General features: G+C 40.4%; 2 protein-coding genes and 1 long non-coding RNA gene across 3 annotated transcripts in view; 1 reads left to right on the top strand and 2 right to left on the bottom strand.

Moving 5' to 3' along the window:
* Nucleotides 1–7957, bottom strand: part of LOC126470583 (cathepsin B) — a 49626-nt gene extending 41669 nt beyond the window's left edge. The window contains exon 1 of the mRNA XM_050098543.1: nucleotides 7677–7957. Within this exon, the coding sequence (XP_049954500.1) occupies nucleotides 7677–7796 (120 nt within the window). The 5' untranslated portion in view covers nucleotides 7797–7957. The remainder of the gene's footprint in view (nucleotides 1–7676) is intronic.
* Nucleotides 1–23916, top strand: part of LOC126470560 (PAS domain-containing serine/threonine-protein kinase) — a 426440-nt gene that overhangs the window by 50785 nt on the left and 351739 nt on the right. The gene's annotated exons all lie outside the window — the stretch shown is intronic.
* LOC126470601 (uncharacterized) overlaps nucleotides 20174–23916 on the bottom strand; it is a 43144-nt gene continuing 39401 nt past the window's right edge. Inside the window, exon 3 of the long non-coding RNA XR_007586266.1 lies at nucleotides 20174–20290. This is a non-coding gene — a long non-coding RNA (uncharacterized LOC126470601). The remainder of the gene's footprint in view (nucleotides 20291–23916) is intronic.

The raw sequence follows: 23916 nt of genomic DNA, 5'->3' as shown, positions 1-23916 counted from the left end.
CAAGACAAAGTCCTAAACCTTATGTTGTCAATTATGTGGACCACACGTTTTTCAAGTCCTATGATAAACTCTCGTTGTATTCATCTATTCGGCCAGGATCCAAAATTGGGGATCCAACAGTGACTGATATCCGGTGTCTCAAGTATGATCCCTCCGGAAAAATGGAATATAAATTGAAATTCAGCGATACATGGGAACCACTTCCAAGAAGGATGTCAAACATACCCAGCTCATTTACAGTGCCCCCTCTCTACAGTTCACCACTAAAGATCAGCGCAGAAAAGTTTACGCATTTGCAACAACTAAAGCTGGTCCTTCCTAAGTATGTGCATTCATTTTATGACACACTGCCTCACATTTGTAATGAGAGAACATGTCCATGTCTAAAAAAATGCAGCCGAAAATAAACTTGTTTACAGCCACCTATGACTGAGTGTAGCAGCAATAGTAACAATAATAAATGTTAATAAACTGCACAAATGTTTACAGTAATAAAAGGTTAATTAAAGCTAACAACATTGTTTCTATGCTTTTTAAACACTGTAATTTATTACCATCCAGATTCCAATATTTTGATCAATGTGAAATTATTCATTTCACTTTATATCTGTAACTATGTATCGTTACAGATGTTTCATAATACACAATTAATGCAAAGTTGAAGTAAGTCTTTGTAAAACAAATTCATTTCAATTCTTAACCGTGCACTCGTTACATGCCTCTTATCTCCATCACTACCAAAAAAATAACTGTGAAAACCTCGCAACTCCAAAAACCGGCAGACAATTTGAAGTGCATAATAAAGTCTTATGTACCAATTACCGGATCCATATTGTGTAGCAGAAACTACTACATTTGACTAATCAGGTCCTCATGTGATTTCTATAATTAGGTTTTTGTTTCTCCTGTAAAATTTGACCAATTTGAGTTACAAGGTTTTCACTGCCTAGCGACGCTATTTGGGTGTATTCTTGCAAAATTTTTCGGACGTAATGCCAAGTTATTTACATAATTTTTCGCATTTTTTCAACCACCATGGATCCTCGCTCCTTCCATCTGCATCAATACAGAAAAGTTTCCTCATCCCTAGCCAGGTCCCACATACTATTCCTGCATTGTTGCTTGGCTCATGGAATCCCCCAAAATGACCTTACCATCAAATTACCCATCTGTGGCTGAGTAGCAACTTCCATTTTCATAATATAGTTACATTCCATCCTGGGTTGTCCATTGTTTGAGAGAATATGTATTGAAGTCATCGTAAATACAGTAGTAAAAAGTTTTGCATTAGATTATTTATATGGGACTGAAGATGTCAAACCATAGATATATGCAAAACAGTGATCAGTTAATCAGTTGTCAATAAACAGATTCATAATATCTTCACATAATCTAGGATACAGAGTTCTTACAGAATCAGTTAAGGGAACTGATTGGTGAATACCAGGGGAAACCTTGAAATAATTGTGAGTTTTCTAAACAGTGTTACTCAAAGAATAAGATCTTTAAGCCCATATAATGCTTACCATCTTTTGAGACATCTTTCACAATGACCTCCACCTGTTCGGATTCCGCCAACCCTTTGCCCTCACCAACACAGTCCTGCAAAACCATATTAACCAAGCCCAAACCTCCTTGCAGTACCTTCTCTCCATCCGCAAAATTTTCCTGCTGTGTAATCACAAATTCCTGGAATCTATAATACACATTGGTTGCCCTGCAGGAATTTGAGCAACATGCTCAATGCCACCTAAAAAAGCTCTCCATCTTGCTCACTTCCTACTCCCACCTTGGGATACCACTGTCCCTCAGTTCACCAACAACCTTCAAACCTCCCCCACGTCCACTCATAACTGACAAACCCTATCTCACAGACCTACTATACTTACACCACCCACCAAAACTCCCTCCCACCACCAGACAGAACCCAGAACATACCCAGACTTTTCCTCCAGAAGCCTTAGCCCCACAGAAATAACAGTCCTTTCCAAAGGCCTCACCTTCTGCCCCACTCCCAAATTCAATCATGCAGTGGAAGCACTTTCACCACCAACCCTACCAATCAGACTTAACCAAGGACCAATATTGAAACCCACCTTACTCAGTTCATTCCTTCATCCAACTGTGAACCACCCCCACTGCCCCCAAAACACCCCGTTAACTTCCCAGAATTTCTTAACCTGGAAACCTGCCTCACCATCATTCCCCAAATCCCTCAACATGCAAACGAACCTTACATCTGCAGAAAGAACCGCAGTCTACCATCTAAAAACTGATCCCGACCTTATACTTCTACCTGCGTACAAAGGCTCCACCACTGTTGGTTTGAACTGTACTGGCAGAAGGACTTCACCAGATGTCAGACACTTCCACCTACAAACCTTGCCACAGTGACTCCATTCCAGAAATCCAGCAGCACCTCCAGTCACTACTCAAATCCTTAGGCCCATCCCAGAACCTCTCTACGAAGTCCATCTCTCTCTACTCACCCCTACCACTCCTCGCATTCCTACCTTCTACATGCTTCCTAAAGTCCATGAATCTAACCACCCAGGACGACCCATTCTGGACTGTTACTTCGCCGCTGCCGCCCCCCCCCTCATCCCCCCCCCCCCCCCCCCGAGAATCTCTCCTTTCATACATGACGCCTTCAACCTATTACGCAGAACCTACCCTCCTATAAAAAAAGACACCAACCATTTCCCCCACCAACTCTCCACAGTTCCTGTCCCTTTACCACACGATGCCCTGCTCATCATTATTGATGCCACCTCCCTTTACACTAACATTCCTAAAACCCACGGCATCACCGTTATTGGACACTACCTTTCCCAATGCCTAATGGGTTCCAAACCAACCTCCTTTCTGGTTGCCATGACCAACTATATCCTCACCCACAATTACTTCTCCTTTGAAAGTATTACCTTCAAACAAATCCAGGATACAGCTATTGGCATCTGCATGGCACAATCCTATGCTAACCTATTCATGGGCCATCTAGAGGAATCCTTCCTAAAAACCCACAATCCTAAACCCCTCACCTGGTTCAGATTCACTGATGACATGTTTGCGATCTGGATCGAGGATGAGGACACCCTATCCACATTCTTCCAGAACCTCAACAACTTCTCCCCCATTTGCTTTACCTGGTCCCACTCAAACCAACAAGCCACCTTCCTAGATGTCGAACTCCACCTCAAAGATGGCTACATCAGTACCTCCGTCCATATCAAACCTAATAACAACCAGCAATACCTCCACTTCGACAGGTGCCATCCGTTCCATACCAAGAAGTCCCTTCCATACAGCCTAGCCACCCATGGTCATCGCATCTGCAGTGAGAAGCAGTCCCTCTTGAAATATACCAAGGGGCTCACTGATGCCTTCACAGACTGTAATTATCCACCCAAGCTTGTACAAAAACAAATATCCAGTGCCTTATCTTTCCCGTCTCCCACCATCTCCCAAACTCTCACCATCTGGCCACAGAGGAGCATTCCGCTCGTAACTCAGTACCACTGGAGCAGAGCAACTGAATTACATTCTCCACCAGGGTTTCGACTACCTGTCGTGGGGCCCTAAAATGAGAAATGTCTTGCCCACTATCCTATAACCCCTCGAAAAGTGATATTCCACCATCCACTGAACCTACACAGTATACTCGTCCATCCTTACACAACCCCTGCTCCCAACCCCTTACCTCATGGCTCATACCCCTGTAATAGACCTAAACACAACACCTGTCCCATACATCCTAAGCTGCAACTACCATGCTGCATTTTAAGTGGGCATGACAACCAATAATTTGTCTGTCTGCATGAATGGCCACCAACAAACTGTAGCCAAGAAACAAGTGAACCACCCCGAGCTGAGCATGCTGCCCAACACAGCATCCTTCATTTCAATGACTGCTTCACAGCCTGTGCCATAAGGATCCTTCCCACCAACACCGGCTTTTCTGAATTGTGCAGGTGGGAACTTTCACTGCAGTACATCCTATGTTCCCTTAACACTCCTGACCCTTGTTAGTCACTGTCCTCACCCATCCAGTCCCTCCCCTGTTCCCATTCCAGCACTAAGCAGCCCTTATTCCATCATCACACCCAGCCTTTTTACTTCTCTCCTTTTCCACTACCCCCCTCTCACCTCCATCTAATCTGCAGCACTTCACTATCCGTCACCCCTATCATACTATCCCTCCCCTCAGCCTCCTCCTTACCCTGGCACTCCCATCAAGCACTGGTGCTCTTCCTGCTTGCAGTGTGGTTTCAGTTGCCTGAGACTGCAGTAGTGTGTGTGTGTGTGTGTGTGTGTGTGTGTGTGTGTGTGTGTGTGTGTGTGTGAGGCCTTACTGGCCTAAAGCTTTATTAGTGACAATCTTTTTGTTGTGCCTATCTGTGACTCAGTATCTCCACTACATGGTGAGTGGCAACTTTCCTTTTCACAGTTATCAATACATATTCTGATAGTTATATACTCTACTGGCATTGCTCATGGTCTGAAACTGTACAGCAATATTTGTTAGAACCTATGGGATACAACAGATTGTATTTGATTGTGTAGTAATCTTCGATACAAGTCCCACCAGTTCTACATCATACTACGGACCCTTTTGTAGTCCGCAATAGAGTCCTGTCACCACCAAGATTTCATTTTGTTAATAATTTTGATAATGGGAAAAAAGCGATCGTAAAATACACTAAAGATACAAATGAATGCATTGTATTCATCTACATTATGTGCACTGAACACTCCTATCACTGAGGATCCTTTATGTTAATAATGCTACTGAAAGTAGGATGGTTATTGAATTTCCTCAATAACTCAGGTTTGGATCTTAGTACTTTCCTGAGACAAGTATAGTGCATTATCATCTGATGATACTTTCATACTTACAGTGAACATTTAGCCTCATCAGTGAAACTAAGTGCTATGTACTAATACAATTACTACATATACTTTCTTGCTGTCAGTTCGAGTGTGAACTTCACAGAAGGAAACAAACATAAAAAGAAAAGCATGTTTCACTTTTCTTCCCCATAAACATTAAATGTTTAAGATTCAGTTGATTACGTAAACACCAAAAGGTGAGAATTTTCTTTGTGGAATAAATATACTGACGGAAATAAGCTGCAATGTATTTAAAGGAACATTCCCGACATATTCCTGAAATGATTCAAATAAACCTCTGCAAATCAATCAGTAGGATGATTTGTATCACATCTCACACTACAATGACGGCGGTGAAGACAGAATACTAGCTGGGATTAAGGAGGATAGGATTTGAAAATAGTCATGTCTTTTTAAAAGGTATATTCCCAGAATTTACTTTAAGCAATTTAAGGAAGCCACAAAAAATTGAAGTTTGATGGCCAGAAATTGAGTTTAGAAGTCTGAAGCCTATTAGGGGGTAAGACCTCAGACTCCATGAACAAAATTCTTGGCAGAATTGACTAATTAAACATACACAATTTTAATAACATCAAATAAAGTGAGTTATGTAAAATCTGACTTCTGCACAACTTCAATGCATTTATGTGATCAATGTAAATTAGTGTTCAGTTACAGTTCTAAACACTTTATTTCATTACATTCGAACTTCATCACATTGAACTCCAACGTCCTGAATGAAACGTGGGTTTTTCTACCATGAATCGTGTCACTAGAATAAATGACAAGCACTCCTACTGAAATGGAATAATTATAGATGAAATTGGTTAGTGTACCCACTGTCTCTTCACTTTAATGATGGGAGACATAACCTACATGGAAGTTGCACCACCATTCTGGCCACCGTCCAAGTGGGCCAGAACAATAATCATGCCGCCGCCGCCGGCCCCCCCCCCCCCCCCCACCCTCAGCAATGGCCTCATCGAGATGCAGTACAGAGTTACATGTGACCAGCTTAACTCTCTGCCATCCATTAGCGGGGTAGTGCACCTGTCGCTGCTGCTTCTGCTACTAGGTCAAGTAGCTCCTCAACTGGCCTCAGCAGGCTGAGAGCTCTCTGTTTCAGCCCTTCCACTAAGGGAAAATCCATGGCAGTACTGGGAATCTCTCCCCTGTCCTCTGCAGGACAGTCAGTTGTGCTGAAACCGCAGCTGCAGTGGCAGATGAATGCAAGATGACATTTCTATATAAACTTTTCCCCTAAGCCCTTTTATGCTGTGTTATTTTACAGACAAATTTCACTTCAACAAGCACATAAAAGCATGAAAGACGTATGTTTCCTACCCATAGGTGGTAAATGCCTGTTTCCTTACACTCAGTCCTATCATATATTTGTCACAAATGGAAACCACAGTCCCATTCACTATAGTCCAACTGAAAAGTGAAACTAATTGCACCTTCACATTCCTGTTTACATTGCAACCCATGATTTAGAGGGCTCTGTACAACTTTCAGCTCAAAATTTTAAGCGATGGAAACACAGTTTTTGCTCAGTGACATGGACATCTATGATAGTTTTACTACATAGATCTGCAATTTAATTAATCTTTCAAAAGCTTAGGTTACTAAAAATTTTGGAATGATGATGAATGTTTTTCATTTTTGAATGCCCAAGTGACTAAGCTTTGATACAGGCCCTATATTGAGGTGAGCATGGCAGCTATTAGAAGAACATTTATTCCTCTGTTTATAATTTGTGTGAACTTTTTCCGGGAGTCTATGACACTCTGGGAATATATTGCTAATGTGTGTAATTACATCTGAAAATTAAAAAAAAGTTTGGAAATTATTTTTGTTGCTAGCAGACACTGAGCATGAGTATAAGCGCACATTGTTTCGACAATGCTTGTGCAAGATGTTCAGTTACTCAAGCCACAAATCTAGTGTACAGCTTGCACGAATGTTTCACTTCTTGATGTTTCTTTGTGTGACAAGGTGAAAACTTTATATATCTAGCAACACAAAGTAGTTCTTGGGGCTAAAATTTATGGAAAAGGTTTTTTAAACTAAACTAGCTTGTATTGGTATACCGTATACAGTTAATTTATAGATAACTGTGTAATAAATACTGAATAATGTGTAACAACAAAACCTATTATCTTATACGATTTGATTTTGGAAGGTTTGTGGTAACATCGTTTACAGTCTCGCTGCTTTTGTGGTTTACATCTTTTACTGTTGAGTTGGTCCTATTTAGCCACCTAATTCTAGCTCTGGTAATTACAATTTTTTCAATGTACGAATTTATTATTCAAGCTTAACAACCATAAATTTAACAATAAAAAGTTATCTGTAGACAAGGACGAGAGAAAAGTAACTACAAGAATACCACTGTTTACAATTGTTTCTGAACAGAACGTATATTAAAGAAATGTCCAATTGCAATTTTAACGTTTGCCGCCTCTTCATTCTGGCCATCTTTCAAGTATTAATCTGTACGGAACTTTACAGTGTGTTAGTAGGTCTACCATAACGTAATTAGTTCAATTTTCAATGTAGTCGTAATCGTAAACAGAGGACACAAAACAAAGGATTCTCAATGCACAATTATTAGCACTTGGGATAATCATAAATTAATTTACCAAATCTCATTACTCCTTGCACTTTTACTATAATAAAGAGATTATCAGTTTGTTTGTCAGTTTATATCACGATGATTTCAATTAAAATCTGACACAAAGGTCTGCGGATCCAAATTGTATATTTACTTAACTTAAATTTCTTACCTTCCATGTCGAATTTAGCGAATTAATGTAGTTTATGAAGTCATCTGACAGAATATCATAATCAGTTGGTTGACAGTAAACGGAATACACCGAAAGTAGAAGAAGTAATATGCGCCCCATTTCGCAATGTTGTTCTACGCACTTCTCTTCCACAACTGACAAAGCGCTAGCCACCAGATCGACAGGATACTAGGGAAGTCAGATGACCCGTCAGACCCTCGTGCCGCGCGAATGAATCAACATAGATAACTCACAAACTCAGATAAGCCAATCACTACAAGTAGGCCTGTCCAAAGAAAGGCATTTCTGTCTTACTTTACAAAACCTAAGCAATAGACAGTCGGAACATAACGTAGAGAAGCACACATCAAGTAGGCAAATACAACTAATCCGTCAAACAGCATGATCACATCACCTTGTAATGAGTGGGTTACGTAACTGATCCAGGAAATGTCGGTGGTGTAATTGTAGGGGAATACCTGACTTGAACGACTGGAGGTTTTCAGCTATTGAGATAGATTAAGGTTTGGGATGAAATAACATGTTACCGTATAAAAACGACTCTTCACGTTTCTCCATACTATTTCATCCCACCGTGATTAAAGGGGATGAGTCGGCCGACTGTAAAGCTAGTTATAACTCTTAAATACTTAGCCACGATACTTTTGTAAATAATGATTATGTGATGGTAATTCAAAACAAGAGATCACGGTATTTGAGAGCAGTGACAAGGTTTAATATTTTGTGACTACGACGGATTGACTGAGAGTTCGGTGATATCCACACCTGCTAGCACTTGCCTTCTCTGAAGCTAACATTACATTCTTCGGTGTTTGATGTTCTCCAAACGTTCTCAATAACTCCGAGGGAATATCATTTACTTCAGATGCCTTGTTTCGACTTCGGCATTTCACTGATCGTGTTTACTTCTTTTCCCGAAACTGTAACTACCATCTCATTTTCATCTACGCCCTCTTCCCTCTCCAAAAGATAGTCTCCAGTTTGTTTTCGTTGTTTAGCATTTCTACAGACCTTACTATTACTTCCACGTTTCGGCTTCCTCTACTTACTACTACTTTGCCATCTAGCTTCTAGATTTTCATACATATTTTGGTACCTCCCTTGTCACCAGAGGTTTCTTTAATTTAGCTATAGGTACGAACGCAGTACTAACATACAGGGAGCGAAGGGGTGTCTACAGCTGCACAGAAACCAGATTGCTATTGTAAGTACATGAAAGGGAGGCAGTATGGGCAGTTTAGAAGGGAGTGGGAGAGGGTTGTAGCCTGTGCCCCGTGTTACATGGCTGTAAACTGAGCAAGCAGTAAAGGGAACCAAAGCGAAATTTGGTAAAGGATTTAAAGCTGAGGGAGAATGACATTGTAATTCTGTTAGAGAGAGCAAAGGGCTTGGAAGATCAGCTAAATGGAATGGATAGTGTCTTGAAATGTGATTATAAGTACAACAGAATTAAAATGAGAGAAACAGAACATAGTTGGACTAAATCTTGTAACAATAAAGCAATTATAACTCTTTTGGGAATCACTGAAATGCTGCGAGTAATGAGAAAAGTAGGCAAGGGGCACTACATTTGCAGTGTGTGGATAAGTTAAGGATTTGGGTCTGATGGGAAGTGTACTAAGCTGGTCCATGAGGTTACAATGATCAGTGTGTCTGGATGACCCAGTGGTCAGAGCATCTGCCTAGTAAGCAGGAGACCTGGGTTCAAATACCAGTCAAAAACAAGCTTTCAACTTGCCTCTTTGATTTTAATCAATGGCTGCTCACAGCCAAGGTTTGTAAATTCCTCTTGATAAATTCGTGCTTAATACTATCAAATTTTAAATGATTAGCTATAAAGGGGTTACTACTGGGTGAAATCATACTTAGAAAACTGAGAACACATAGCAGAAACCAATCACCAAAAAAGAAAGGATATAAAGGTAAATTCTAGCCTTGAAATTCATAAATAACTTTAAACCTTCCAACTTTTCACAGACTACTATAAAGGTTGTGGATGATACCAATGTATTTGTCAAAGAAAAACTAGAACTGAGGAACAAAATGGAATACAATCTGCAGAGAATACCTTTGTAGATATCAAGATTGCTATCTGCAGCATGTATGTTGTGTGTAAGTTTTTATTGTGACTGTTGAAGTGTTCATGTGCCCTCTGCCAGAGGTGCTATTTTTACTGTTGACTATTTAGTCTTTGAGATTAGAGTGCAACCCACTTGAATGTTAAGTGGCCTCTGGACAGACAAAATATTGAAAATATCTTCCAGAAGCACAATAATATTGACTGTGTAGGAGTGATATTTAGATGTTGTGCTATAATATTAAGAACATCAAAAACTTTGGAAATATGTTGTGCTGCATGGAAATATTATGCCATCTGTGGGCAGTATTGATAATATCCTTACAATGTCTCACATCCTACACATAAGAAGGAAGTTAACTTTGTTGTTGTTGTGTGGAAAATGAGTTTGAAACAATGTGAAAGAGCATTTTACTAGAGAGCACCAAAGTTTATAAATCATTGCTGATGTTGTGGGATGTTAGTGCAGACATGTACAAAAACAGAAGAGTTAAGAATGAAGAATCGTATGATTTGTTTCTCAGAAAATGGAACAGTTATAAAGGAAAATGATGTTAAAAATATTAATTAATGCAAAATCAAACAATGGAAAGACCATGTTGGAATATCAACAATTCTTTCTATAATTGTTAATTAACACCAAGTTATGAATAAAGTATATATAGATATTTATCTCTGTGCATACATTACCTACCCAATCATAATCCTTTAGTGCATGTATTATTGCAAGATACAACTCCATAACTTTGTCTCAAATACTGTAAGGTGAAACTGCACAAGCAGATTCCAAGTCTTCAGTGGAACTACATCTCTCATTCTATTATTTATTTAGTTTTTGATTATGGGAATATGGTTGTCCACAGAAACTGATCCAGAGGGGAGGGGGGGGGGGTGCCTATGTATATGGATCACCAGTTCCAGTGATGCGTCAAATGCTGGATAATCAACACACAAGAAGTTTTGATAATCTTTTTTTTTTTTCAACGTCATTTCTCACAACAGTTCTTCATGAGTGATCTTCAAAGCTCCTTGAACTGCTCTTCCATCCAGCACTTCTTCTGCTTGTCACAAAATGTAGCAATTATTCTAGCAGTAGTGTGTGTGACATCCAACATTCCAAACCACAGTATTAAGTCACCATATTATTGACAATATTACTGAGTAGCCTTGGGAGAATGTCATCAGCATTGCACAATGTTACAGTGAAATATTATCTATCATCTAGGGACTGTCTTAATAGAGTACATAGTTAAGCAATATTCTTCTAAAGACACGTTTCTACCCACATGTAAAGTTCTTCTTAAGCTGCTTTTCCTAAGATATTTTCCTTCTGTGTTGTGTTAAATAAAGTATTTTTTCGTGGTGTGTGAGAATTATATTTTGTGTACCAGCCTAGCTGAACATTACGACATGCAAACTTAAGTTGTTTTGATGGCTGATACCACGTTTTTCCAAAAGTTCTCCACAAACATTCATTTTCTAACCACAAAAATGTCTTTGCATATTGTACAAAATACACATCTATTAATCTCTTCAATAAATCTAATCAATATACCAATAGCCACTGTTGATTCCATCTTGTTTCTTGTAGTATGAACTCAGGACATTTTAAAGTGAGATATCTACCAAAAATTAGCCAATAATAAATTAAGTGTAATCTTCTACTGCATCAAAATTCTTGAAGGATGTGGAATAAAATGAATATCTAAACATGGATAGACCTACTACGTTTAGGCAAAATCTTTATTGATATGTGATGTAGTTTCTAGGGCAGTTCGCCAACTAGTAAAAATTGTTTCACAGTTAAAAAGGGAATTATAGAAGCCATGGGGAGCAGAAAAATTCAAGCAAACCTTTCAATTTTATTAAAGAATATTATTCAAATTTTTATCCTTTATCCACATCTGTACTCATATGCCATTGTCCAATGTGTAAATTTGTAACACTTGGGGAAGGTTGTTTTCAACTGCGACCTCTATGAAGGTCAGCTGCTTGCCATTTCTCAGCCTGTCAGTTGATACGCAGAACTTTCTTTCGTGTTGGGATACCTGTTGGGAACCAAATTTTAATACGTCAGCAAACTATGAAATGTGTGTGAATCTTTTAATGCTGTTGGCAGGTGGATAAATGCCATATCAGTGTAACAGTTTTTTGTTGTAAGGTGAGGGTCTCACACACTGTTTGAATGAGTGGTGGTTCGAGGTATGCAAAAGAGGCATCTATGAAACTTTGGGAAAAGGTGAATGTGGTTTCGGATTGTGGAGGATACTGGTGCCATCTGGAAAGAGATGTAATGTAAGTCTAGAATAGATCAGTAAGTGGTGACAGAGTCAGAAGTAGACTAAAATTCATGAAATGTGTTTGCAGTTGTGAATACAAACAACTGTCAGCTGTATAATGGAACGATGACAATGAGAATTTGTACCAGACCAGAAGTTGGACCCAGATTTCCTGCATTATATAAGCAGTCACCTTCCTGCTTTAACTGTCCATGCATGACCCGTGACCAGACCCAGACTTCCATATGTCGTCGATCCTGCGCTACGAACTGTACTTGTACACTCGTTATGTAATTCCCATACAGGGAGTGATATTTTAACTGAAAGTCACTGCCCAATATCAGCAGATTAAAATGATACTGCTGTGCCTGTGTTGTTAAGAAGAATGATGCAGGCAAGTCTAAAGGAACATTGCATCATTCTTCTTAACAATGTAGGCACTGCAATATTGTAGAAGAAAACTGAAGGAGAATGATTAGACATCTGTCCCTTACTAAGCTTTAGTGGTGGTGGTGGTGGTGGTAGTAGTAGTAGTAGTAGTAGTAGTAGTAGCAGCAGTGGTAGTAGCAGCACCAGTAGCAGTAATGGTAGTTAGTGTAGTTAGTTGAAGTATGAAAGTTGGTGCAAACTACTCACAAAGTACTGTAACTAGTTTTCTCCTGCTTGATGCTACCCATCACTTGCGTGCATGAACAAACATTGAAGCAGATTGTGGCCCATTGTAATTCTCAGATATGATCCTAGCAATCAGACAAGTGATGCTAACAATTTGGCAGGAATTCAACTTAGCCACATTGCAATCCCTTGTTTAGGTCCAATGACAGTTGGTAATCAGAGTAGAGGCTAAGAGTGTTGGTAGTCAATCTATGACATTAATCTAAAATGGTAGAGTTTCAGAAATGTGACAGCTCCCTCTGCTACTTAGATCATTGCATCTGTATGCTGAAAAGCAAGCCACCAAGAGTGTAGGGTGTGCATATATGCAGATTGAGGACAGAAACATTGCAAGTTTATACCTATCTCTTGATAATTGTATTTTATGAACAATAAAAAATTCACATGCCTCTAAAAATTGTAATCCTGTTACAGATATCAACAGTGTTGATTTTTTGGTTTAAAGACTAAACTGTCTGAACTTGACAATCCTTGCAATCTTTGAAGACTACTCTCGCAGATTTGAAATATATATCTTTGTAGAACAATATTAAGACATGTAATATATCATGTTTTACCAGTACTGCGATGAAAAATGCTCTTGCGTGTATGCCAAAGGGTTGTTGTATCTTTTGTGCATAATATTTGGACGGCGTAGCTCACTGTTACTGCCCATGCTCCCTGACATACTGATGTGACATGGCAACACCACAGTACCCTTGACATATCACTACATTAAAAAGCACCTCATCAAGACAGTAGTGATGACAACCAAGTCTCCCTAACACTTCAGTCTGTTAGGGAACACCAGTTGGTGGCATCCCAGACTTCCTATCACTTCACTACATCAGGGAAGATCTAATGATGATAGTGTAGTCTCCATAACACTTCAGAACACCAGGAAACACCTGATGCCAACAGTGCTGCCACCCCTTATGCTTTAATATGTCAGGGAGCATTTGAGTACATCAGGGAGCACTCAGTGATGAGACTGCAACCCCTTGATACTTCTGTACATCAGGGAGCAACTAATGGTGACAGTCCAGACCTCATTTGCCTTAAGTATCTCAAAGAGCACCTGATAATGGCAGCACAGTCCCAGTGATGTTCCGTGCATCAGGAATCACCAGATCATAACAGCACAGTACTCTTGATGCTTCACCACATCAGGGGATATCTGATGATAATAGTGTAGCCCCCCTAATGCTTCAGTACACCAGGGAGCACTTGGTGATGGTAGCACAGCATCCTGACAACTCTGTATGTCAGAGAGCATCTGATGATATAGGGAGCAACTGATGATGGCAGTCCAGACCCCATGCCACTTCACTACTTCAGAGGGCATCTGATATTGACAGTGCAGTCTCCACAACGTTCAGTATGTCAGAAATCACCTGATGGTAACAGCACAGTACTCCTGACACTTCATTACATCAAGGAACATCTGATGATGACATTGTTGTAGTCCCTTTGACACTCCAATACACCAGAAATTACCTGAGGGTGACAGTGCTGCCACACCAATGCTTCAGTACGACAAGAAATACTTAGTGATGACAATGCAGTGCCCCGACACTTCAGTATATCAGAGGGAACCTGTTGATTACAGTGCAGTCAATGTAACACTCCAGTAACTAAGGAAGTACCTGATTATGAGAGTGCAGTCTTGATGATGCCTCACTGTCAGGGGCACCCGAGGACAGTGCAATCCCCCTTGCAATTTAGTGTGTCAGGGAGCCCCTGAAGATGACAGCATATTCCCCCTGCTGCTCCAGTATATCAGGTAGAACCTGGTGATGACAGCACAATCTTTCTGGTGTTTCAGTACCTCATGTTTAGTGCATCAGGAAGCACATAATAATGATAGCGTCCCCCTAAATCAATGCTAATGCCAGTGCTATGAACTTTTTTCAGTGCACATAGTTTCCATTAACAGAAAGAAATTTTAAAAATGAAAATATCAATAAAACTAGGCAGCTGACACTAATGTTGTACATGTTGTTGGGACTACATAGTCATCCCTATTACAAACCGGTGGAACTACCATCAGTGTGTGGAATAGGGGGAAGGAAAATTAGGTTTTGACATCCAGAAGATGATGTGGTCATTAGAGACTGAGAAACTTGGACAGGGCAAGTGTGAGGAAGGAAATTGGCTGTGTCTTTTACAAAGAAAACATCCTGACGTACATCTTTTTTAGCGAAACAATGGGAAACTTAATTCAGGAAGGCTGAACGTTGTTTGAACCATAGTCCTCCTGAGTGTGGGTGTTCACTTTTTGTTCATCTGCATGTTTTGGAATAGGACAGAATTTTTTGGAATGGCCATGTCTGATGCAAAAGGCCAGGGATGGGCAACCACTCAGCCACATTCACTGTGCAGGTATAGTGTTTCTGTCTGCCTCCACCTGCAAGGGTGGGCACTGCAGCTGAGATCTGTATTCCTCAATGGAGACCACAAAGGGATCCCACACATTCCAGTGCATCCTATCCTGAGCTGTGTCCAGATGGTGCAAACGCAACTCAGGCTGCCGCATGCACCTCGCATCAGGCCTTTACTGTGTTGCTGTCATCATTGTTTGTCTAGGCATGTGATACTGCAAGCTGCCAGAGACTGCAGGCTGCTTGCTTGTCTCATCACCTCTGCACCCGCCATCCACAGCACACACCCTGGGGAGCATTGCCACCACTGAGATTATTAAGGTGGTTGTAATTTGATCACTAATGAAACTGAATGTTTAATCAATGCTGTCTCCGTGATATATCAGAATGCAACTAGAAAATCACTTGCTACTCCACTGCGACTCCGCTCAGAGTGCCGAACTACCAACTTCCTGTCACAAACAACTGAATTCCACCATGTACTGTAGTTTTCATGTACTCCTGGCTGTTACAATTGGTGTCTGGCACGGAATCAACGTCTTCAGCTGGATCCAGAATGATGTATTCAGTTGCAATGTCTAGCAACAAAACATAGTGTGGTGAGTACATCTTTTTTGTGTGTATTTTTTGCTGCAAGTATCACGTTGCAAACTGCATCCATTTGTGAAGTGTGGCAAGTAAACTTTGACAGTGTTCTGAGGAGATGTAGATATGAATGTTAGGTTTCACCTTGTTAGTATGGGCAATATGTCTTTTCATGGGCAAGGGTCTGTGGCTCATGGCCTAGAGCTATATAAAGTTTTAACAGTGCAAAGCACTTCAGGAGCTGAAGCTGAGTTTTGTCAAGAAATGTGTTACATTTAAGTGCACTTCTTGTCATTTGATTGTGTTACAGTTTTGTTGTATTTATTGAATAGAGTCCCAACACTGTCAGAGTCTGACACAGACATTGTTTCAGAGTGAGAGGCGATTAGATCCATATGAGAATGCACCGTATCATAGAGGCAGTATATCTGGTTGTGAGCAAGGGGAAAGGCTCTGCCCTCAGTATGTAAAGTAGTAATTATGTGCAGCTACTCAGGCGGAAGAGTTAAGATACAGTAAGAAGTGTTATGACAGTATTGTGCTTAAGTAGCCTTGTCATTTGTGTGATTGATAGAGGGTTAATCGTGTCGTATGATACCACAAGGAGCTACACTGGTGGAAACATTGCAGAGTTTAGCCACTCAGAAGAACATAGTTCTGCACAGTAGAGTTACTCCAGACGTGCAAAGAAGAGGCAGAGATAAATTGATGAGTGACTGGTTAAAAACAAGCACTGGCAGGTTTTTCTTGATAAGGAATATAAGGCTTTTGGAGAGGCCTGGAGAAGAGAAAAGTATAGCACTCATGCGGAAGTGGAAAATAAGGAGGAAGGAAAAGGACAAAGTGAATGTGTACTGTATTCAAGTCAATGAGTGTGCGAGTAGCAACATGAGTGATACTGATGTGTTACAGTAGGACCTACAGCACTGGGTGGTGATGGGTAGTGTTTTAACGCCATGGAGCCTGGGCCGGATATACTGAGGACACGTGACAATGATTTTTGTGTCATGTGGAGAGAAACTGCAGATGGTAATTTTTTTTTTGCATATATTGTGCAGAGTGCACAGAAAGCTATGATAATGTGGTACTACCTCCTCAGAAGCAGGGAGAGGGTATGAAAAGAGAGAGTAAAATGTTTGTGTGAGACAACTGGTCAGGTTGACAAGGCTAAATCCTCCCAGGATTGCTCGAGATAAGAGGGGTGTCATTCAAAAACTATTGCTGGATGACATATGGTGGAAACTGGGAGAACTCTGTTCCAGCTAGGGGAAACTGTCGCCAATGATAAACAGCTGCAAGGCTTGCCTGACATGGAGGACAAACTAGTCAAACTGTAGACAAAATTGCTAAGGCTCAGTTTGTATAATGTAGTACTGCAGGCTGCAAGGAAACATAACCTTGGCAGAAGGATTCAGTCTGTGATTATCATTACAGTGAGGGAAATAAGTGGAACTTACTGTCAACATATTGTGAGTAGTAGTATCATATGCGAGCATAGTTTTAGGGGTGTGTTTTCTGAGAAAACATAAGAGGAACTATTGTCGCATAGACAAAGTTCCAAGAGCTATATGAAAGCAGTGAGTAAAGAAGCCACCAGAAAGATAGGAAAAAATGGTGAACATAAGAAATCAATAGAATAGGACAAGTCATTGTGAAAAAACGATTTGTTAAGAGGAAAAAAGTTTCCAGTATTATTTTGTTGTCTGGTAGATCAGCTGAGTAATGTTTATGGATGAAATATGGGGAAAGTTCATCAGACTTGTAAGTACATGAAAGGGATGCATTTCCACAGTGGAGTTGCTTCAACATTTGGAGCAGTATTGAGATAACTAGCAACTCAACAATCGCAGCCATGAGTGTCACAATACCTGGCACCTTGGTGACTTTAACTCTGCTTTGTGCAGCCTTCATGTGTGTCAGGTGGAGAACTGCCCATTCATGTGCACCTCCAGGAGATCAACTGCTTACAGACTGGATCACCCATAGCCCCAGCATTACTTCAATGAAATATGGCCCAGAAGCTGCTGATATGCATGAGGAATTTATCGAGTAAGTCCATGTATTGTTAAAAGATTGTTAGGGGCTTTTTCAAGAGGACATAAACTGGTATTGTTACTTTGCTAGTTTGTAAGTTGTAATTTGATTGAGTAATGGTCTTGCATAAAAAGGAGGAAAGGCAGTCGGTTAATCAAGGAAGTACCACTGAGGTTAAGCTTTCAGTGGTTTAAACTTATCGTTGTTAGAGAAAAGCTGAATAAACAATGCAACAATGAGCCAAAATATTTTGGCGACCAGTTTAATAGCGTGTTGCACCACTTTTCAGACACAATAAAACAGAGATTCTGCTTGGTGTGAATTCTGCAAGTCCTTGACAGTATTCCAGCAGTATATAGAACCAGATGTCTATGCGCAGGTCAAACAGTTCCCATAAATTATGGGACAGTTGTTTACAGGCACACAGCTGTCACCCGATATATGTTTCAGTGGTACAGATCAGGCACCTTTACTGGTCAGGACATCAATATGAGTTCACTATAATGCCCCTCAGATCACTGTATCATAATTCTGACCTTGCAACTGGCAAGGAAGATGTCATCGCTATATGAAGCCATGCAGGTAATCTGCAATAATGTTTGTGTAGTTCACTGTGGTCATGATGCCTTCGGTTACCACCACAGATCCCGTGCAACTCAATGTACCTCATAGTGTAATTCTGCCCTAACTGGCCTGCATCTGTGGCATGGTGCATGTTTAATGCAGCCATTTGTCTGGATGATAGTGTAGAAGAATCAGACAGTCAGCCTAGAGTAACAAGAAATGCGATTCATTTGACAGGTGACAAATTTCTTGATCCACAGTGAAACCTCTGTGATGCTGTGCCCACTGCAATCATAACTGACGATGTCGTTTGGTCAACACGGGAACACATTAAGATTGTGATGTAGAGCTCCATGTTCAACAGTGGCCTTTGAATGATGTGCTCGAAACACTAGTGTCTGCACCAGCATTGTACTCTGTCTTCAGATCTGCCACATATCGCTGTCTGTCCTAGATTACATGTTTTGTGATGAGATGTGGTTGTCCACACTATATGGCCTACTCATTATATCAGTACCCTTCAACCACTTTCCATAGGTGGTTACGACGGTAGCACGCCAACAGGCGACCGACTTCGCCATTTCAGAGCTTCTCATTTTCCGCCGCAACGCCACAACAATGTGCTCTATGTTCAAAATCGCTTATATCAGTGGATTTCCAAATTTGCGGCCCATATCTTCGGTATAATGACTGCCCATTCGTCTCTTTTCTGCTTATATTCCTTCCTTACTGCATCACATGCCCACAATACCATCAGGAGGCATTCAACCTCGTGGTGGGCAGTGCTCATAATTCTTTTGGCTCATCATTGTATGTAATTGTCAATTTGTAGGATGTATGTGGAACCTTTGGATAATTAACATGAGATTAGATCTGGAGACCGGATCTACTAAAGAGGGGAAGTGTGTAGGGCCGGCACTATTTTTTGCCGTGGGTGAATAAAGTAACGACACTGCTGTAACTAATGCAAGATGCTGAGGATGGGCAGGCACTCAGCCAACTTCACCTGTGAGGCATACTGTCACTGTCCACCTCAGTTTTCAAGGGTAGGCACTACTGCTGAGAGCAGACTTACCCTAAAGGGTGCACAGTGGGATGCTGCTCCTCCTGCACATCCTGTCCTGAGCTATGAAGCTGCATCCAGTGAGTGCTCACGAAACCCAGGCCGTGTCATGTATCTCTCTTCGGCACCCTCGGAGAGTTACTGGTGTCATTGCTTCACTGGGTGCCAGACACTGCGAACTGTTAGAGACTATAAGTCGCTTGCTTGATTCAGTGTCTCCACACCCCCATGTACGGCACACACCCTGGAAGACATTGCCACCACCGAACGTTGCTAAGACTGTTGTAGTTTGATCACTAATAAACTGAATGTTTAGTCAGTGATGTTTCCATGATACAGCCACTGCTCCTCTGCTATCCCTCCCAGGTCAGTGAACTACCACATTCCTGTTATGAACAACCCAGTTCCACCACTCATTATAGTGGGCACACATTCTTGGTCATTAGACACTGCTGTAGATGTGACAGAGGGCAGTTGCGGTAGTCAAGTGACATGAAGCCATCACTGAATGAGCAAACCAAAGGACGACACTATGTTATATTGGAACGGGCCAATTTCTAACAGAAGTAACCAGATCACAAGATGTTCTACCATCTGCTGTTCAGAGACTGTTGCAACAATTTCTAACAACACAATTGGTGTCGAGATGCTGCAGTCAAGTGTGACCACAGGCTGTGACGCACACAGTGGTGACCTTTTTTTTGTGACATATCAAAAAGAACACAGGCACAACAAAATCGTAATTATGGACTATGTGTTCTACAGCAAGCGAAAAGTTTACATTATTGGTTACTGTATATAAAAATTTTTACAAAGATGTTAATTATATGAGACACTCACCATTCTGTTTATCACTCTCTGCTCGTATTGATCATTGGAGAGAACACCTTTAATGAGCAAGCCAACATGCACAATTGATCGCGCCACATTGGACTATCATTTATTCAGTTGACACCCTGTAAAAGGTATGACGACATTCTAGTTGCATGACATGTCGAACTATTCCATTCGCAGTGGTGACAAAAGCACTCTCTCTTAAGTTAGCAAGCATCACAACACACCTTTCACATACTAAGAGACCAAGATGTCGAAACAACACTTGCTGCAAATAATGGGATGCAGAAGGAAACATAATTTTGTTGCATGGGTAATATTCTTAATACTCGTATCTACAAATATATTGAACCAACTTTTGTTTGAAATGGCACGATGTGCTTTTCTAACACCATACGAAAGCTGTTGAAAAGACAAGTTAATGCTGGCATTGAAACTTTTCGCAGAAGTAGCCGGGAAATGTGGTAGAATTCAAAGGAAAGAGAGGTAGAAGAGGCTATTGCATTCAATAAAAGTTGCTGGACCTGCCATAATAATGTGTACTTTACACTAACTGGACAGAAGTATCTGGGCACCCATTTGCAGATGATACAAACACTGCAATAAATAGTAAATCAAATATAAATTTAGAAAGGGCAGCTAATCAAATTTTTACTGACATTAATAAGTGGTTCATAGCCAATTCATGTCATCCAACTTTGAAAAGACCCACTATATGCAGTTCAGGACCTCCAAGAGATTTCCTTCTGGTGTGTGTATAAAATATGATGACGTGGAAATAGGAGAAATTGAGAGTGTAAAATTCTTGGGATTACAAGTTGATAATAAATTCAGTTGGGAGCAACATACTAACGAACTGCTAGAGTGCCTAAACAAGTCTGTGTTTGCAATGCGAATGATGTCAGATATAGGAGATATAAATATAAAAAAACTGGCATATTTTGCTTATTTTTACTCCATTATGTCATATGGTATCATATTTTGGGGTAACTCCACAAACAGAGAAAAGGATTCTTGGGATTCTTGGGATTACAAGTTGATAATAAATTCAGTTGGGAGCAACATACTAACGAACTGCTAAAGTGCCTAAACAAGTCTGTGTTTGCAATGCGAATGATGTCAGATATAGGAGATCTAAATATAAAAAAACTGGCATATTTTGCTTATTTTTACTCCATTATGTCATATGGTATCATATTTTGGGGTAACTCCACAAACAGAGAAAAAATGTTTAGAGTACAGAAGTGTATAATAAGAGTAATGAGTAGTGTAAGTCCAAGAACATCATGTTGAAACCTATTCAAAGAATTGGGCATATTAACCACAGATTCTCAGTATATTTATTCCTTAATGAAGTTTGTTGTAAATAATACATCTCTTTTTCCAACTAACTGCTTAGTACACAGTATCAATACTAGGAATAAGAGCAATATGCATAAAGATTTAAAATCACTTCCTCTTGCCGAGAAAGAAGTCCAGTATTCAGCAACACATATTTTCAATAAGTTACCAGCAACCATTAAGAGTCTAGTTTCAGACAAGGCACAATTTAAAAGAATTTTTGGTGGCCAACTCCTTCTATTCCATCCATGAGTTTCTCAACAAGTGCAGCTGACCATTTTAATGAAAATTTATTATACTTTAATTTTTGACGATACTTGGTTGTAACAGCCAAGTAACTACCTATTGTGTGAATGATGGATGTATGGAAAGCAGATGTAAGTCTTAAGTCTGTAAATAGTGGAAGTTTAGTTTTAAATCTTGCACATAATCTGACTGTTCTTAACTGATGATCACTGAAATGAATAATTTACTTTAATTTTTGACAATACTTGGTTGTAATAGCCAAGAAACTAGCAAATGTCTGAATGATGGATTTAATGAGTATTAAACCTGTAAATATTACAAGTTTAAATTTAATTCATATACATAATTTTACTGTTTATTGACCGAGGATCATTAAAATTAATGAAACTCAAGTTTTTGTAATTACTTTTTTGTAATGTTTTTGTCTGACATGTTCCACACCCAGGAGAATTCCCTCTTTTATGGGTCTGTGGAATGAATAATTAATCTAATCTAATCTATGTAATGCGGAATTGACTGCTAGATGTCGCGAAAGGCTGATCCGTCAGTATAAAACGAGGCGTATAATTACGTGTCTTCTGTAGAGAAGCAGTGACACCATAGTGGGTCAGTTAGGAGAGCTGAGTGGTAACGAATGTGGCTAGTCATTGGTTGTCGCCTGGATAACAAACCCACCAGAAACATTTCAACTCTTCTAAAGCAGCCCTGGTCGACTGTTGGTGATGTGATTGTCAAGTGAAAATGCGCAGTAGCAACCACAGCAAAACCCAGACCAGGCTGACAAAATGTGCTGACACACAGCAAACTTTGGGCATTACAGAGGGTTGTTGTAAAAATAGCATGACATCAGTAGAAGTAATTATTTATGAGTTACAGAGTACTACCAAGAGCTCAGGTGGTGCAATGACTGTGCACAGGGAGTTAAAAAGAATGGGGTACAATGGTCGAGCAGCTCTTCATAAGTCAAACATTTTTGTAGTCAGTTCCAAGCGTCACTCGAAATGGTGTAAAGGGTGAGGCCACTGGAAAGCAAATGGCAGAAAGCGACTGATGTAGAGAGATGACTCACGCTATACCCTATGACAAGGCAATGGAACGGTTTGGGTTTGGCGAATGTGAGGAGAATGTTATCTACTATCATGTGAAGTGCCGGCAGTGAAGTACAGAGGAGGTGATGTTATGGTATGAATGTGTTTCTCGTGGTTAGGGTACAGGAGGATATGAACTCATTTTACAGTACTGTACTATGTATAGTAGATTAACAATTCAGAGACACAGGCCAGGGTGGCTGAGCAGTTCTAGGCGCTACAGTCTGGAACTGCGAGACCGCTACGGTCGCAGGTTCGAATCCTGCCTCAGGCGTGGATGTGTGTGATGTCATTAGGTTAGTTAGGTTTAAGTAGTTCTAAGTTCTAGGAGACTGATGACCTCAGAAGTTAAGTCCCATAGTGCTCAGAGCCATTTTTGAAATTCAGAGACAAAGATTGTTTGTATCAGCATGACAATCAATCTGTCATGGAATAGCATCTGTGGGGCAATGGTCTGTGGACAATAACGTTCCTGAAATGGATTGGCATCCCCAGAGTCCCTACTTGAGCCCAATGGAACACACTGAGGATGTGTAGGAATGTCAATTTCATTCCAGATCCCGGCGCCCAACATCACTACATCCTCTGGTTTCTGCATTTGAGGCGAATGGGCGGCCATTCCTCCACATACTTTCAGGTGCCTCCTGTCAAGAGTTCCCAGCAGTGTTCAAGGCATCACAGAAGCGAAGGGTGGACACACCCCATATTAATGCCAAGTTTTAGATGTCCAGATGCTTGTATGAGATAGCGCATGCTAACTTCCGGCATATCAGACAGCGCTTACCAAAACTATTTCAGATGTGTGTACACACATGACACTAGGACAGACTTGGCATGAGAGCTGACTTGGTCCAGTTTACTTCGGAATAGCCGAGTCTGGCTGCTTGCCTTTTAATACTGGCTTTCTCAATTTTTTTTGAAAAGTTTCGATGCCAGCATGAACAAACTTTGTGTAACTGTATTCGTTTCAAGAGCTTTCGAATGCCGTTAAGAACGATATCGTTCTGTTTTAAAAACATCACACTCTCTTAAATATCTCTGTAGATCCAAGAATTAAGAACATTAACCATGCT

The sequence above is a fragment of the Schistocerca serialis genome, chromosome 1, assembly GCF_023864345.2.
Source record: "Schistocerca serialis cubense isolate TAMUIC-IGC-003099 chromosome 1, iqSchSeri2.2, whole genome shotgun sequence".
Taxonomy (NCBI): domain Eukaryota; kingdom Metazoa; phylum Arthropoda; class Insecta; order Orthoptera; family Acrididae; genus Schistocerca; species Schistocerca serialis.
Note: the sequence above shows the minus strand (reverse complement) of the source record. Positions and strands in the feature narration are given on the sequence as shown.